General features: G+C 46.8%; 1 protein-coding gene across 2 annotated transcripts in view; it reads left to right on the top strand.

The window, feature by feature from the left end:
- TLE3 (TLE family member 3, transcriptional corepressor) overlaps positions 1 to 17,243 on the top strand; it is a 100,352-nt gene extending 83,109 nt beyond the window's left edge. For both annotated transcript variants that reach the window (XR_014785433.1, XM_084817603.1), the window contains one exon: positions 10,678 to 17,243. Coding sequence is in view for 1 of the 2 variants with exons in the window: in XM_084817603.1 (XP_084673729.1) it covers positions 10,678 to 10,704 (27 nt within the window). In the remaining variant the exon portion in view is untranslated. The remainder of the gene's footprint in view (positions 1 to 10,677) is intronic.
- The last annotated feature ends 330 nt before the right edge of the window (positions 17,244 to 17,573 follow it).

Raw genomic sequence — 17,573 nt, 5'->3', positions numbered from 1 at the left:
TAAATCTGCATATGTCACCTTCTGCCTGTCATGGATGTTCTTTCACTCCATTTTGGAACAGGAGTACCCCTCAAGAGGAGAAATTATCGAGGTACTGCTCTCTGGAAGAAGTGGGGTGCGCCCACCATTCTCCCACAATGCCTTTGAGCTTCCCTGCCAAAATGAGGAGGGAGGTGCTCTTGAGGGCACTGGTGGGGGGGGGGGGTTGGCCAGCTTGGAGGTTTGAAAATGCTCCACTCGGCTACCCTTTAGCAATGGCCATGATTCAAGTTCATGCACAGGTGGCCCCACCACCACATTTGCTGCCCTGGTTCCTAGATTTAAGCAGTGCGAAAAGACGTGATGATAAATGCATAGGGTGAAAGCTAAGACATGCCCCTGAATATAGACGGCATCACCCACAAACTCTGAATGTGATTAACTTGCGTGCTTAATGCAGCTTGCATTTTAAAAAAGCAAACGGACCCCAAGCAAACCGAAGCTCAGCCACAGGCAGGCCAGCGGCCAGCCAGGCCCCTTGCCTCCCGCTCCTTTGTTGTGAGGGCACCCAGAGGTCGGGCTGCCCTGGCCAGCACGCTTTGCTTTGATCAGCTGCTGCTGCTGCTGCTGCTGCAGCAGCCTTTGGCTCAAGGCAAGCAAAACAATGGGAGCGGAGCTGGAAATGCTGGAAGGGCAGCCGGGCCGGGCAGCGGGAGCCAAGTTCCCAACACGGCAGCTCTGCAACACGTGGAAACCAAAGTTAATGGCTGGGCCAATGGCCCAGATTCTGGCATGCAATGCATAGGTTTGCAGCACGTGTCTGGTTTGCTGGGCCAGGGCCATGAGTGCCGCCTAGGCGTAGGAGGTCCGGGGTGAGGAGAGGCTTTAGCTTGCAGGGAGAGGCTTGCTTTGCACGCACAGGATCCTCAGCTCAACCACTGACCTCGCCAGTGGAAACAAAAGGTTTAGGTGGGGGGGCTCTTTCTACCCAAGACCTTCAGAGCTGCTGCCAGTCAGAGGATGCAATACTGGGCAACAACAGTAGAATGACTGAGTTGGAAGGTACTTTGGAGGCCATCTAGTCCAGCTCCCTGCTCAAAGTAGCATGCCGAGAGGTGGCCAGCCAGCCTCTGCTTGGACCAGTGTCCGGCCTGCTGTAAGGCAGCTTCCTGTGTTCCAAGCAGGTTAAATTGGAATAATTGGAGTGGTCTGTTTGTATTTTCAAAAAGTGTGGGGTACTTTGCCAAAGACTAGAATCATGGAGGGCAAGGAAGGCATGAGCTGGCGGCCGAGGCAGTGCTGGCTCCAGCTTTTGGTGGGCCCCTGGGCAGTCTACCGGCTCCCCAGCATTGCTGTCAGCTGTTGCGCCTCCACCCTCCATGTTACCACCTGCTTGCTTGCCAGGCAGAGAGGCAACGAGGAAGGGTGTCTACTGCCCCCTTGTCTGGGCCAGGGCAAGAGCAGGTGAGCAAGTAGTTCTCAGGGCTCTTGTCAGGGGGCCTCCTGTTGCGGGTGGACCCTCAGCAGGGGCCCAACTGTACCAACCCTTGGCATCAGCCCTAGGTGGAAACAAGGCAGAACCAGGAGCTGTGGCCACTCCAGCAGCTCTATGGGCTCCCCTCTGTCCCTGGTTCTCTGCCAAAGTCCCATTGCAAAGTCAGCCTTCGATATACATGGAAAGGTGCGCTGCCTGCCTACGTATTTCCAAGCTTTTCTCATGCTCATGAAGGCTAGGAATTGTCATCTTATGGTGACGTTTCCCTGCAGCTACTGCATAATTCTGATTGTAAGCCAAGGGCATTTTGTTTGAAGGCAAACCAACAAGATCTCTTGGTATATATCCCTGCTGCGTAATAATCTTTCCATGAAGAGTGTATGCTGGGAACAATAAGAAATACGCGCTCACGCACACACACACACACACACACCCTGCTAGGCTTATCCACCCCTCCCAGGCTGTTGAGTAAAGAACAAGCTTCCCAGGCAGGAGCTGGCAAAGCCCTTTGGAGTGATTACAGGGGTGATGCTGGTGGTATTGTGTTCATTAATTTATTGCAGTCAGAGGACCTGTTCTATGAATGAAGGATTATGAATAATCTTCTGATTTTTTTAATATATACATATAGATTTACAGGAGGGCAAAGCTGGACCAAAAAAAATAATCCCTTAAAATTAAATATAATAAAATCTTTGGCTGCCTTGCAAAGTTATCCACCTGAGTTTTGGATCTTGGCAACATCATGCCACCAAGGGCTGGTTTTTAAAAATGATGATCCTCATGAAAAGCCTCTTTGTAAATTTCACCACAGAGAGCTTGGGGGAAGGGAGGGGAAAGGATAGGGGCTGAATAGTAACAATCCTGATTTACAGCGCAAAAGGTAGTTCCAAACAGCGTCTAGTTTTCCAGAGAGCCAGAAGAATATACAGCAAAAGGGTTGGATTGAGGGAACTACACTGCCTTTTTCACAGCAGCCGCACACGGGGTTGACATGTTCATCGAGCTGTCCGCCACAGCCCCAAGATCAGTCAGTCACTGCTAGCTTAGATCCCATCAGTTTATATCTGAAGTTGAGATTTTTTTGCCCCAGCATGCATCACTTTACACTTGCTTACAGTGAACTACATTTGCCATTAAGATGCCCATTCTCCCAGTTTGGAGAGATCTATGGATGTACGGAAGTTCCGCCACGGATCTCGGGGGGGCCGAATGCCAGCGCATTCAGCCCCCCGAAATCGGTGGCGGAATGGCCTGCCCCCCGCCCCCCCGGGACGAGACTTACCTTGGGTGGATTTTCCTGGCGGTGGCGGCTCCGGTGGCAGTTCGGCAGCGGCAGCCAGTCTTCTGACCGGCTGCCGCCGCCGCCATTTCCAGTTAAAAACAAAACAAAACGTGATAAGCTATGTAAAGACTTATGTAGCCTATCACGGCTAGGTTTTTTAAAAAAATGTGATAGGCTACGTAAATGTTTACGTAGCCTATCACAGCTGACTTAAAAAAACACAAAAAACGCGCGTATGCAAATGGCGGCGGCCATGGCCGCCGCCATTTGCGTTCCTTATTTTGCCACGTCTTAGTCTACGTAAACATTTACGTAGACTAAGACGGCGAAAATAAGGGGAACGCAAATAGCGTAGACGCTATGCTATTTGCGTTCCCCTTATTTTCGCCGTCTTAGTCTACGTAAATGTTTACGTAGACTAAGACATGCCAAAATAAGGAACGCAAATGGCGGCGCCCATGGCCGCAGCCATTTGCGTACGCGCGTTTTTTGTGTTTTTTTTTAAGTCAGCCGTGATAGGCTACGTAAACAGTTACGTAGCCTATCACGGCTGACTGCAGGGACGCAAACGGCGGCGGCTATGGCCGCCGCCATTTGGGTCCCTGCTAGCCAGCGGACGGATGTCCGGCTGCTGGCAGAGCTGGCCGGCGGCTCCACAGAATCACTGCGGAACACAGCCCCGGCCAGGATTCGGGGGGGGGGGACGGAGCGCCTCCCCCCCGTCCAGGATTCCGGGGGGAGGGACAGAGCGCCTCCCCCCCCCACCATCAGCATAATCCGCGAAAGGTAAGTGATTTTCGTACATCCCTACAGAGATCCTTTTGGAGCTCTTCACAATTCCTTTTTGTTTTAACCACCCTAAATAATTTGGTGTCATCCGCAAACTTGGATCACTTCATAAATGATCTGGAATTAGGAGTGAGCAGTGAACAGGTTGAAAAGCATTGGTCCCAATACAGATCCCTGTGGGACCCCACTATTCCCTCCATTGGGAGAATTTACCATTTATTCCTACTCTCTGCTTTCTGTTCTTTAACGAGTTACTGATCCATAAGAGGACCTCTCACTCCATGACTACTAAATTTGCTCAGGAGTCTTTGGTGAGGGACTTTGTTAAAGCCTTTTGGAAGTCCAAGTAAACAATGTCTACTGGATCACCCCTGTCTATATGTCTATTGATACTCTCAAAGAACTCTAAAAGGTTAGTGAGACAGAACTTACCTTTGTGGAAGCCATGTTGATTCTTTTTCAGCAGGGCTTGTCCTTCTGTATGCTTACTAATTTTATCTTAAATAATTCTTTCAATCAATTTACCCAGAACAGACATTAAGCTAATTGGCCTGTAATTTCCCGGATCCTCCCTGGATCCCTATTCAAAAATTGGTGTTACATTGCCCACTCTCCAGTTCTCTCTTACAGAGGCTGATCTTAGGGACATGTTACGTATTTGTTGTTAGATGATCAGCAATTTGATATTTGAGTTCTTTAAAAATCCTTCCTTTTTGTTGCCTGGTTGCAGCATCTTGGATGTAGCCACCAGGAGACTAAGGGGTCAACATTCCATTGGAAGTGGACCCACAGCAGGCTGGTTCTTTCATTAAAGACACAGGATGACTCAACCTTGGGAAAGATGTCCAAACATCATACCAAGAGGTGCAGTACAAGTGCCTGGACTCAGCCAGAGCCACCCATTTCAAAACTCACTTTGGCCAACTAAGTGTTGGCAGAAAGTCAGGTATACCTCTTGCCAGTTCCAGTGAGATATCTGGGCTTCCCCACACCCCCACCTGCACAAGACCCACAATTTATCCTATGTGTTTGAACAGTAACCTGAAAAGCGGCCCTCCTCTTCCTTGCAATTGCTGCCTCCAAAAATGACACACTGGTCTGGCGAACGAACCCTCGTCCTCTTGGGCTGTGGCTGAGGCCCAAGGAGCTCCTGTCCCTCTTGCCTCCACTAGCATTCTCCTTCCGTTTCCCCTCTCCCAGCTCAGAACCCTCAGGGTCACCTCGAAGCAGCCAAGACTTCCTGCTGCTCAGCCTGAACATAGTGAGGCTCATGCTAGAGCTCACTCACGCTTTCCTGCCCATGTCATCCATTTGGCCTCCATGACCTGGAAATCACTTTAGCAGGGGTGCTTCCAGATGGAGCTGTTTTGCATTTTCTTAATGGATTTTCTGCGGTAAGAAAGAAGACGGAAGAAGTGGTGGAAATAGGAAGGTGGTAGGAGACAGGAAGGTCTGCACCCGCCCCCAGTAATGTTCTGTGAATGTGGGAGGGTGGTACCATGATAAAAGCCTTTTCTGGAGCTGCCCCAAGACAAACGTGTCATGAAATATGGCACACCTACTGCAACAGCACCTGTGCTCACTACACTTCATTGCTGCAGGAAAAGGAGTACTTCTGCATAGCGTGCATAGTCAAACTGTGGAATTTGCTACCACAAGAGGTGGTCAGGGCTACCAACTCCAATAGCTTTAGAAGGCGATTAGGCAAATTCATGGCAGATAAAGCTTCCAAATGCTACTAGTCCTGATGGTGATACGCTGCCTCCAGGATCAGAGGCAGGATGTGTCTCAGTGTCAGCAGGAGGGTGCTATTGTGCTCAGGCCCTGTTTGTGGGCTTCCAGTAGGTAGCTGACCACTGTGGGGACAGAATGCTGGTGTGATCCAGTGCACCTCCCTTTATGTTCTTATCTGCTGGTCTAATTGATTTGTTACAGAACTCCTTTTAGCTATAGCAATTTATCTGGAAAACATTTGTATTGATAATGAATCCACCATGAATTCTATTTACTTTGTTACAGAAGGGCAGACTTAAGGTGAAGGTTCCCCCATCCCCTCTATGTGCTGGAAGAATGAATGTCTCGCCTACAAGCAAGTGCAGTGCTCTTTGGGGGTGGTACCAAATTCTTTCCAAGTTCAGAGCAAGAACATTGCGTCACAGGAACTGATCCCTAGTTAATTTTCACATTTAATGCAGCACACCTAAAATGAGATCTGTTTGTGGTGGATTAGAAAACTTGGAGAGGCATGAGCTGCTAATACTTCTAGTTCTCAGAGCTATCATTCACTGCCCCAAAATAGAGCACAAGGTTGTTGTTGTTTTTAATTTGAAAAAGAGACAAAAAGAAAGTGAAGACAGAACACCTCAAGATCCTTAGACGCAGCAGAGTTCATGACAGCAGTTTCAGAGCTCCTCCTTGCTCTCTCTTGCGCCAATTTTCTCTGGTCTCCAGCACCATGTCTGTGAAGCGGCCAGTTGTCGAAGGCCCTAATTTGTTAAAAGCATGAATGTGGGGTGTTGATCTAGAGCCCAGATGTAATTAAAGTTTTTGAGCAGTTGCTTGCGTAACACTGAGTGCAAACGGACATCCACTGACTTCTCGCTGCTGGTTGCAATTTTCTCCCCCATAAGCTTCAGCATGTCAGCCAATTTGGTAGGAAAACAGAAAAGCACACACATTAACAATAAAAAGTGGGGGGTTCTTTTTTTCTTTTTTAAAAGAAAGTGTTGTGTGACTGCATTTGGAAACTGTATCCTCCAGAACAAGATGAAGAAACAAAATTTTCCACTCCCAACCCCCGCTTGCCCCTCTAATCTCTGCTGGAAAATCTGATTTAGGATGTAATTTGCATAGCATGTCTCATGATTTCATTTAATCTGCACAATCCTCTTACACAGCACAACAGCAGAAGTTATAACAGGGAATGTGGCTGTTCAGGACCTCCAAATCCATCCGCCAGTCTATCTAGTTAGACCAATAACTGCAGACTCCTTTTATATAACTCTTCACAATTGTCAATAGATTTCACTACCTTCATCTCATATCGCAGCACTTAGAGTAATAGTAAGATGTCCCAGCTGAAGAGTAGTTCAGGTGAGAAAGAATATTGTTGAATTCTGGTAATTAAAACATTTTTTGTAGATTGTATCTAAAATCAACCTACAGTCTGAACAGAACACTTGTTTGTTTTTTCTCTTGATGGTAGTGAGCTAGAAACTTGGTTAGTTTCACTAGCGTTTCCTGTTGTACAGTGGTAGGGGCTACATTTTAAAAGGGCATCGAGTTGTTTGGTCTCCTGTTCTGAGTAGAGTTGCCCAGTTTTCTTACTGTGTAATCCCATAAATTTACTAAGGTAAGTCATAGAATCATAAAATAGTAGGGTTGGAAGGGGCCTACAAGATCATCGAGTCCAACCCCCTGCTTAATGCAGGAATCCAAGTCAGAGCATCCCTGACAGGTGGCTGTCCAGCCTCGTCTTCAACGCCTCCAGTGTGGGAGAGCCCACCACCTCCCTAGAGAATTGGTTCCATTGTCGTATTGCTCTGACAGTCAGGAAGTTTTTCCTGATGTTCAGCTGGAATCTGGCTTCCTGTCACTTGAGCCCATTATTCCGTGTCCTGCACTCTGGGATGATGGAGAAGAGATCCAGGCCTTCCTCTCTGGGACAACCTTTCAGGTACTGGAAGATCGCTACCCTATCTCCCCTCAGTCTTCTCAAGGCTAAAAATGCCCAGTTCTTTCAGTCTCTCTTCATAGGGCTTTGTTTCCAGTCCCCTGATCATCTTCACTGCCCTCCTCTGAACCCTCTCCAGCTTGTCTGCATCCTTCTTAAAGTGCGGTGTCCAGAACTGGACACAGTACTCCAGATGAGGCCTGACCAGTGCTGAGTAGAGGGGAACTAGTACTTCCCGGGATTTGGAAGCTATGCTTCTATTAATGCAGGCCAAAAGAGCATTTGCCTTTTTTGCAGCCACATCACATAGTTGGCTCATATTCAGCTTGTAATCTACAACAATTCCACGTTGAGCCACGTATCCCCCATCTTGTAACTGTGCGTTCTTTTTCCTAGGTGCAGAACTTGGCATTTCTCCCTATTAAATGTCATTCTGTTGTTTTCTGCCCAGCTCTCCAGTCTATCAAGATCACTCTGAATTTTGTTTCTGTCTTCCAGGGTATTAGCTATCCTGCCCAATTTTGTATCATCTGCAAATTTGATCAGCATTCCCTGAACCTCCTCCTCCAAGTCATTAATACAAATGTTGAAGAACATTTGGCCCAGGACTGAGCCCTGCGGTACCCCGCTTGTTACCTCCCCCCCCCCGTTTGAAAAGGTCCCATTGATAAGGACTCTTTGAGTCCAATTCTGTAGCCAACTGTGGATCCACTGGATCGTTGTTTCATCTAGCCCACTTTGAACTAGTTTGCTCATCAGGATATCATGGGGCACTTTGTCCAAAGCTTTGCTGAAGTCGAGGTATATGATGTCCACAGCATTCCCACAGTCCACAAGGGAGGTGACTTGATAAAAAAATGAGATCAGATTCGTCTGTCAGGATTTGTTCTTGACAAATCCATGTTGGCTTTGCGTAATCACGGCATTGTTTTCAAGGTGCTTACAGATGGATTGCTTTCTCATCTGCTCCAGAATTTTCCCAGGGATTGATGTCAGACTGACTGGTCTGTAGTTCCCAGGTTCCTCCTTTTTACCCTTTTTGAAGATAGGGACAACATTAGCCCTCCTCCAGTCATCTGGCACTTCACCCGTCCTCCATGATTTCTCAAAGACAATAGACAGCAGTTCTGAGAGTTCTTCTGCCAGTTTCTTCATTACTCTAGAATGCATTTCATCTGGCCCTGGAGATTTGAACTCATTCAAAGTCATTAGGTGTTCCTTGACCATATGCCTATCGATCTCAAGCTGCAATCCTGCCCCTTCAGCCTGTACTTCGCCTTTGCCAGGGGGGTGATAGACCCTCTTTTGGGAGAAGACTGAGCCAAAGTAGGGATTGAGCACCTCTGCCTTTTCTTTGTCCTCTGTTATCATTTTGCCATCCTTATTTAATAGCTGAACCACCGTTTCTTTCTTCTGTCTTTTACTTTGCACGTAGCTGAAGAAAGCCTCTTTGTTGCTTTTAGCCTCCCTCGCTAACTTCAGCTCATTCTCAGCTGTAGCCTTCCTGACGCCATCCCTGCAATTCTGTGCTACCTGCCTGTACTCTTCCTTTGTTGCTTGGCCTTCCTTCCACTTCCTATATGTATGAGGTTGCAGCCTTAGTTAACATTTGACTTGAAAATCAGAATTTCAGTGGCTCCCTAAAAATCGTATTTTAAATTTGGGATTTTCATCATTTCAAATGTTGACATTTCAGATTCCAAATGCTGCAAATTTGCCAAGCTTATGCTGGTCCCACCAAGGGTTCTTGAGTTTGCTATGACAGACCTTGGCATTTTTAGTCAGATCTACTTGCAAATGGCAAGAACCTTTCTGAGGTTGGTGGTAGTTTAAACATTTTCTCTACTGCTACAAGTGAAAGGATCAGGTCAGGCATCTGCATTACTTTAGGTGAGAGGCCTCCAACTTTTGGGGGCTTATTTGGAAATTTGAGAAAGTGTCGTGGGCACCACTACAATATGGCTGCTATGGAGAGACTGCCTAGTCACAGTGGAAAAGTAACTTGCACAAAAAACTGAGTATAAGGCAGAGGGATGGGTTTGACCCAAATACCAAACCACATATTTCCCTGACAAAAGCACAAGGAAATGCCCATTTTACAGAAGGGAAACTGTGCTCATAGAAATGCCCCCCCCCAAACACACACACACACCCTGCAGCCCCCGCCCCTGTTTCAAAGTAGGTGGAATCACGCCACAGATTCAAACAGACTCTGCTTCCAAAGAAACAAGTTTTGTTTGAAGAAAGACTCCTCTACAGAGCTCTCCCTGGCTGCAGCCTCTCTCTCCTCAGGCCCGAAGCAGTGGGGGTTGCCCTCAACTGCTTCATGGCATCCACTAGGAAGCACAGCCCATCCAGGACAAATCCATCCGACCTTTCACGTTGTGACACCCCCACAAAAACCCAGGCAACGCTCACGCCAACCCCCAGCGCACCCCAGCGCACCCGTCTGTCCTTGCTGCCTCTTGAGCTCACCATGCAGCGGCGGGGGCCCTTTTCTCCTCCCCCATCAATGGGGGCTTTGGCTGGCTGGGCGTGCCAAGGAAGCAAGCACCTGCCTCTGCCGGCCCGCCGTTTCCCTCTCCCGCGCTGGGAATGCCTTGGGCCTAGAGGCCCTCTGCGGAAAAGCAGGGAAGGGGGTGCAGTGGCTGGAGGCCAGTGCTTTGCTTTCCAGCACCAACCAAAGTAAGTATATATTTTAAAAAACAGAAATGTGGGAGGAGCCAGGGACCTTGGCAGGAGGGTGGCCAGGTGTCCTACTTTACAGAGGGCACTCCTCTGTTTTGGAGAGCTGGCAGAGAACTGTCCTCTATTGGAAATTGTCCTCTGTTTGATGGGCTGCCCAGGCAAAGTGAGATGTCTTGTATTTCTATTTAAATAATAGCTAATGTTTCTAAATTTGTTCATATAGAGTTATACATTTGCAGATGTCACGCAAATTGGTGTTCTCTTTTTTGGTGAGGCATCAGTGGCCACCTCTGCTTGGCAGGTGCCCAGGGGGGTGCCCAGGGCGCCACATAGGGTACCCCAAGTTTAGGTGGACCTTCTGTGAGGTAGGAAGAGTAACTGCCTGAAGAGTCTCTGATGGCTGACTCCAGCCCAATATCCTGTCCATGTCCCTTGGGGAGGAAAGTAGCCAGGCCTATTTTCCTGTTTCAGCAGAGTCTTCAGATAGGATTTCTCTTGGCTGTAGGGAGTGGGACCCAAAGGAACCTCCTGGTAGCCCTCCAAGGCACTTACAAGTGGGGGTAGCCATGGTGATCCGTAAGAGAAAACTAGAAAATCTAGTTGGGCAACACATTTTTTTTTTAAGGAAAGCCCCTTTCATTTGGTGTCCCATTGTCCATCTTGAGACTGGGTCTAAATGCAGACTTCATGCCTACAATATCTAACCTAATTTTTGTACTTTTCTTGTTTCCCCTCTTACCCCTGCTCCCTGCTTTTTGTACCATCCAGCCTGGTGAAGAATTCTGGAGAAGTTGAAAGCTTGCTCGCTATGTTGTATTGCTTTGGTTGGTCCTAATAAGGTATTGCCCCTTTATGTATTCTGGAGTTTTTTGTAGCCCTGCTAAACATCTTCTGTAGTTACAAAGGAACACTGTTACTCTTGGGAGCCCATCTCCAGACTGATAAACTGCCCGGTGCCTCATGGAGAGTGGATTTTTCCCTATTAATTCTTAATGGTCAATGGGCTTCCCTGCTTTTATTTAAAGAAGTAAAGAAAAGCAAGCAAGCAAAATACTTTCTAAATGATTGTTGTGATCAAATAATTCTTCCAAATACTACAAAATATTCACATCCCTACTTCAGTATCCTTTATCCTTTAAGGTTCTTTATAATTCTATAAACAGGATTTCTAAATCCTCACCAAAGCAGAGTGGGCTCTGCTGTTCTGGGCTTCTTTTCTAATGTACACTTCTATTAAGCTGTGGTAGTTTACAGCTCTTTAATCTTTTTGAACACATGTTGAGAAGAATAAAAGCAATTTTGTTTAGGAAACTGAAGGCCATGTTCAGCTAGAAAGAAGCTTTTTCTATAATCTCGCCATTCCCCTGGTACCCCAGTTGCTTTCTGGAACCAGCTATGCAAAGGCTAAACTGGAAAGCAAGACATCACCAGGATGGCTCTCCTCTGTTCCTCTTTTTTCCTTCTCTCTGGTAGGGACAAATGAGAAAAACAACCTAATTTTGTCTTCTCTGCCCTTAATCTGCACACTTCTGCACTTTCTGTCTTCTTTGAAAATAATCTCAGATCTCATCTTCTTTGAGATCAAAGCTAATCTGGATGCAATTCCCCTACCTCACCTTCTGCCCATGCCAACCTATAAATGCAGATTAAAGTGTTATATAAATGTAATTTACTAATTAATCATGGTTAGATCCAGCTGCTGCATTTTTGTAGCAAGGCAAATGTGCTTAAAGATAAGGCATTAACGCGTAGTGGGCAGGGATCTGACAGAAGAGCCATGCTTGCATTTTAATTCTCTGTGCTGTCCCTTTAGTTCAACTAAAGGGATGGTACACTAATTTCACATAGTGAATTCATCCTTGGAATGGGTCCCCAGTCATACAGCTCAAGTACCCAGAGGAACAAAGATGGGAGCAGGAGAAGGGAACTGTTGCAGACAGACAGACCGGGGCAAAAGCAAATCTTCTCAGGCAACCATCCAGCTAGAGGCTGGACAGGGACATTGCTGCTGCTCCCTGAGCAGAGATGCTCTTTGCAACCAGGAGCCAGTCTTCACAGAAACGCACAGAGAAGCGTTTTCAGCTTTTTCCGCTTTTTACTGAAACTGGCTTTGGTCCGTCAATGGCACATGAAGCAAGAAAAGCCGAGTATGCACTGCCTAAAACTCAGCCTTTTTTGCTTTGTGTGCCGATCACGGGCCAAAGCCAATTTCATCATGAAAAACATCATCAACCCCATGGGAGCCACTCAGCGAAAGAGAGAGGCTTGTTCCTGTCGCTCCTTTGTGCTCAGGGAAGTTTACCGGAAGTGCTGAATTAAGCCCCTGCAGTTAAGCCCCACACCTCTCCCTTCTCATCCAACATTGGGGTGAATCCCCATCCTGTATCCTCGAGAAAAAGCAAACCCTGGTTCATCCTTCCCAGTCCCAATTCCAAATACGATAGTTACCTGGGAGTAAGTCCCACTGCCCCCTGTGACATTTGCTTCCAAGTCAACATCCACTCGGAAAGACGGGATCCAGCCAAATTTTATAAATCCCCTGCTTGAGACTACACGGGAGCAAGATTTACATCTTACTGGGGGGGAGTGAAACTTACTCCTGAGTAAATATGCACAGAAAGGGGGAGTGGCTTCACAGAGACTTCTTACTGGGGGTGCAAAAGTTACTTCCGAGTAAACATGCCCAGGGCGCTTTTGGACACAGGCTTCCTTTCCCACTTTTTTCTCCCCTTCATCAGGCCGCATTAGTTAGTCTTTTCCATTCATACATACTAGCCTCTGATTAAGCCATTCACAATCACATCCCTGGTTCCGTCATTTGCAACCCCGCAATGGCGGTGTTTCACCCCTTTAACAGACGGCATTAACCTTCTTCAGGCAGAAATACTAGCATCCCAGGTTCCTTCACAACCACAGTGTTTCGCCCCTTCGACAGAGCGCACTAACCTTCTTCAGGCAGAAATACTGGCCAGTTTCCCCTGTTGTGTGTGTGGTTTTCATGCTTCGGGGGTGGGGGGAGGAGGCAGCTTTGCTGCAGAAACAAGAGTTTGGGGCAGGGGAAGCAGAGCTGGTGGCAGCTGCGGCAGTCCTGCCAATGATGATGATAACAGGCACCGCTGTGGCAGCGCCCCGAAGCCCTGGTGAAGTACAGCTCAGTTCGCCTCTCCCTACTTGTGAGTAAGCACAATTGCCCAGCGCTCAGTGAATGACTATTTAGAGGGCGAGGCAGCGACTGAGCAGTTCTAAGAAAAAGGGCTGGCAAAGGAATTCTCCCGCCCCCTCTGCTCCTGTAGGCGAAGCACATTTGAGGGAAATGGGTTACTTCTGGGTAGACCTTCTGCCCTCTGCTCTCCCCACACCCTCACCCCACGCGACTTTCCCTTCCACCAGCCTGCAGTGAAGCCAGCTGAGGTCACACAGACTGCATTGAAGCCAATCTGATGGGGAAAAAAGTCACAAAATTCGTATGACACCCCCCCCCCCAATTTAGGGCAAGAAATGCTGCGCTAGCTACGATTGTCTCATCTGACACAATCGACTTGGATGCGGAGTACAGCCAGAGTAAAAGCCTCATGTAGCTACTTGCCTGGCCTTGGAGAAACCTTAGTTCACACACCGAGAGGGCAGTTTGCTAGTTTAGGCGATGCCACTGTCTTTCAGATGCTGAACCAGTGGTTCTGTGGGCAAGCAAGGCTCCAAACTGCTGCATGGAATGGACCCTTCCTAGCCACAGGTCTGCATCCAGCGAAGGCTGTCCGGAGAGGACTGGCTGGGAGGGCTCAGTTCCAACTTCCAAGGGTCTCATCCTGCTTGTGGGTGATGCAGGTGGACAGGCAGAAAGCCTCTCCCGGCCAACAGATCCAGTGTTCCTGCAATGAGGGATTAGTTCCAGTCCCTAGGCCAGCACGAAGCAGAAGCTACCTCCCTGCCCCCTGTTCTTTGGGCCTTTCCAGACGAGACCAGAATCTTGTTTTTCTTCCAGCCCACTGGGCAAATACTTAGACGGTCTCTTTAAAAGTAAAGAACAAGGCTTTGCCAGTTGGCCTATTTTTCTTTCAGGTATCTTCTAATTGTGCTAATTAACTCCAAGGTAGATTTTTGCACTCCAGCCTCCTTTTTCTGCCTTCAAATGCCAAAACAAATCTTGCCATAATTACCAGCAATCCTTTTCATTACTGGCTGCCTAATTATCCTATTAATAGCTCATCCTCAGAGACTGTATTGCTTGGCAGGCAAATATTTGTTTTTAAATTAGCAAACACAAAAGACAAACCGTTTTGTTTGCTGAAGGATTTTTGAAATGCAAAATGGTTCATATTTACTGAGGGTGAAGAATATAATCCAAGAAATACCAAATACTTTAATCCATGGAAGTGTTTGTCTCCTTGGAAGGAAGCACAGAGAGCCAGAAGTGGTGGACTTGGGGGATCTCTTTAAGTGCTTTTATAATATAGCATGTCTGTGTATGTCAGGAGTCACATGACTCAGTTTACTCCTGGAGGGAAAGATGCAAAACACAAGAAACACATTTTAAACATTAACTTTTGTGGGCAAATTAAAAGCCTCTGTACAGCCTCATGATGATAAATAATGAAAAGAAAGGTTTAAGTGCTCTGCCGGACCAGTTAAATGTACTGCTAAAACCAGAAACTCTCAATCGTCACACAGAATTTATTGTAGATTAGCCAGATGCAAAAGAGGACATGACTCCTGCATCTTTGATGCAATGAAGATGGGCTTGAGCACGCTCCGGGAGAGAGCACAGGACAGGAAGGCTGGCGTGCTGTGGTCCACAGGGTCACGAAGAGTCGGACACGACTGAACAACAACAACAACAACAAAAGATTAGAAGATCTTCTAATCTATCCAGCTATTAAAGGTGCAGAAGCCTTGTCCTCTTTAGCATTTGGCCACCCAAGCTTATTTTGATGATGTAAAGATTAGGAGACACAGAAAAGTTACCCTAAGGAGGTATTTTGCTATATATTTAACCTCTGTTTTGTAATGTGCTAGTTCTCTCCAGACCAGCCACTTCGAGTGCCTCAGTAGGTAGGCAGACTATAAATTGGGGAAATTAGTTAAATAACAATTAGTTTGTGAAGGGTACCAAAACGATTTAACCAACATACATGATTTATATTTTTTTACATTTTAGATTTTAGTATTCCAGTTTTTTAGCTCTGTTGTTTTAAATCTGCTATTGCATTTTAAATCTGTGCATTGCTGCTAGGTTGTGCTTTCACGCTGTAGTTTTAAGCTATTGTATTTTAATATTGTATTTTATGCTGTATTTTGTGGTTTTAATTCTTGTGAACCACCCAGAGAGCTTCAGCTATTGGGCGGCATAGAAATGTAGTAAATAAATAAAAATGTGAAAATGAAAAGAAATCTAAATGGAGGGGCTGGAGATTTGTTTCACAAACAAATGAAACAAATCTGGTGAAGAGCTATAGCTCAGTGGTAGAGCAGCTACTTTGCATACAAAATGTCTCTGGTTCAATTCCTAAAATTTCCCGCTAGGGCTGGAAAGTGTTGGGAAGTCTGGTGTGACTTACAGCAGAGCTGCTTTATATACAGAGATAACGTAGCAACACAGCATTTGGTGTTTGAGGCAATAAATGCAGGGTAGAGCCAGTTTAAAAAGACGTTCAGCTTAACGTACTTTATTAGTGCTTTTACACACTTCATCTGAACAGAAGGTCTGAACATATAAGAGCGACTCTGGCCTGCTTGCACTGGGTGCCTGTATGCTTCTGAGCACAATTCATGGTGCTGGTTTTAATCTATAAAGCCTTACACAGCTTGGGACCACAATTCCTGATGGAGCACCTCTCCTTACAGGGACCTACCCATACACTATGCTCAACACCTAAGGCCCTCCTCCAGCTGCCTACTCCAAGGGAAGCTTGGGAGGGGCCGTAGCTCAGTGGAAGAGCCCCTGCTTTGCATGCAGAAGGTCCCAGGTTCAATCCCTGGCATCTCCAGGTAGGGCTGGGCAAACTCCTGTCTGAAACCCTGGACAGCCATTGCTGCCAGTCAGTGTTGACAATATTGGGCTAGATGAACCAAGTATAAGGCAGCTTCCTATGTTCCTAAACAACAAGGGAGAGGGCCTTCTCAGTGGTGGCCCCCCAATTGTGGAATGATCTCCCTGATGAGGCCCTCCTGGCACCAACATTGTTATCTTTTCGGGGCCAGGTCAAGACCTTTCTCTTCTCCCAGGCATTTGGCAGCATATGATGAGTTTTAATCGATCCTGGATTTGTCTTATGGTTATGATTGATTGCTTGAAGTTGTTTTTAGATATATGTTGCCTTGTCCGTTAGTGTGTTTTTTATGTAAATGGCTTTTAACCTCTGTATACTGTATTTTTAAAAATGTTTTTAACCTTTGTAAATCACCCAGAGAGTTTTGGCTATGGGGTGGTATAGAAATTTAGATGAAGATGATAATTCATCAGGGAAGCACATGGTCCATGTGTTTGTTGTTGCAAAGGGATGAAGGAGAAGGAAGAGGAAACTACAGGACAAGGGGATCATCTAGATAAGCCATTGTTGGCCATGCAACACATTCTCTATTGCCCCCTAGTGACTGGAAAGCATGGGGAGTTGTTCCTATTATCCAACAGAAAGGACCTCTGTTTGAAGCCCTGGAGACGTGCTGCCAGTTGGTGTAGAGTAGACAATATTGAGCTAGATGGACCAACAGTCTGATTCAGTATAAGGCAGCTTCTAAGGTCCTAAACCCAGAAGCCAAATTTCGCTTCTGGCATTTAAAATAGTTAGTTAACCAGTGGACATCATTGTTATGTAATAAACTTGAAACCCAAGAGGGCATGCTTTCAAAAGGAATGAGACCAATTCAGTGGGGAACAGCGCATCTACAAATACAAGGGAAAGCCCCAACTGACAACGTATCTCAGCCCCAGGGACAAAGCATCAAGGTAACAAGAAGTTAAGCAGGTAGGTGTGTTAAGCACCCATGTGAGTTTAGCAACGGGACAAGGAGGCCAAGGCCATTGACCCTTTCCCCCTTCTGACAGTAAACAATTTAGCTTTCCAGGTAAACAAACTCAATGAGGAAAAACAACTAGGAAGGTAGAAAGCCAGCAGGGCTGTGTGGACTAACCAATATATTGCACAGGGTGTCAGATGTGTGGCTCTTTGTCTGCTGGACAGAACCAGTGTGGGGTAGTGATTAGGGTGTCAGACTAGGACCAGGGAGACTGGTTCAAAACCCCACTCATTTCTGAAGCTCTTTGGATGATTACACTCTTCCAGCCTAACCTACCTTACAGGGTTGTTGTAAGCATTAAATTGGGGTGGAACCATGTATGTCACCTTGAGCTCCTTGGAGAAAGGATGATAGAAATATAATGATAAGTAAAAATGTCATGGGTATGAACTTGGAGCACTGAGCTCCTGGCTATCGGGGAACAAATCTGTTCCCTTGAGGTCAAGGTTGCTGACCTGGAGAAGCCAAGGGAGGCAGAGGGGTTGATGGATGAGGCATTCAGGGATGTGATAGAGGTGTTCCACTCCCAGAATAACAGCTCCTCTGCTGTCATGGAGAAGGAGGGTCTTCGGGAAGGAGGACATCACTCTGAGGAAGAGGGAAATGGTCCCTTAGAAGGAACCCATTCCTTGGGGGATGCATCTCACAGC

The sequence above is a fragment of the Heloderma suspectum genome, chromosome 11 (assembly GCF_057233095.1).
Source record: "Heloderma suspectum isolate Gila_16-S chromosome 11, 16-S_ref, whole genome shotgun sequence".
NCBI lineage: Eukaryota > Metazoa > Chordata > Lepidosauria > Squamata > Helodermatidae > Heloderma > Heloderma suspectum.
The sequence above is the reverse complement of the archived record's forward strand: the minus strand, read 5'-3'. Positions and strand labels throughout refer to the sequence as shown.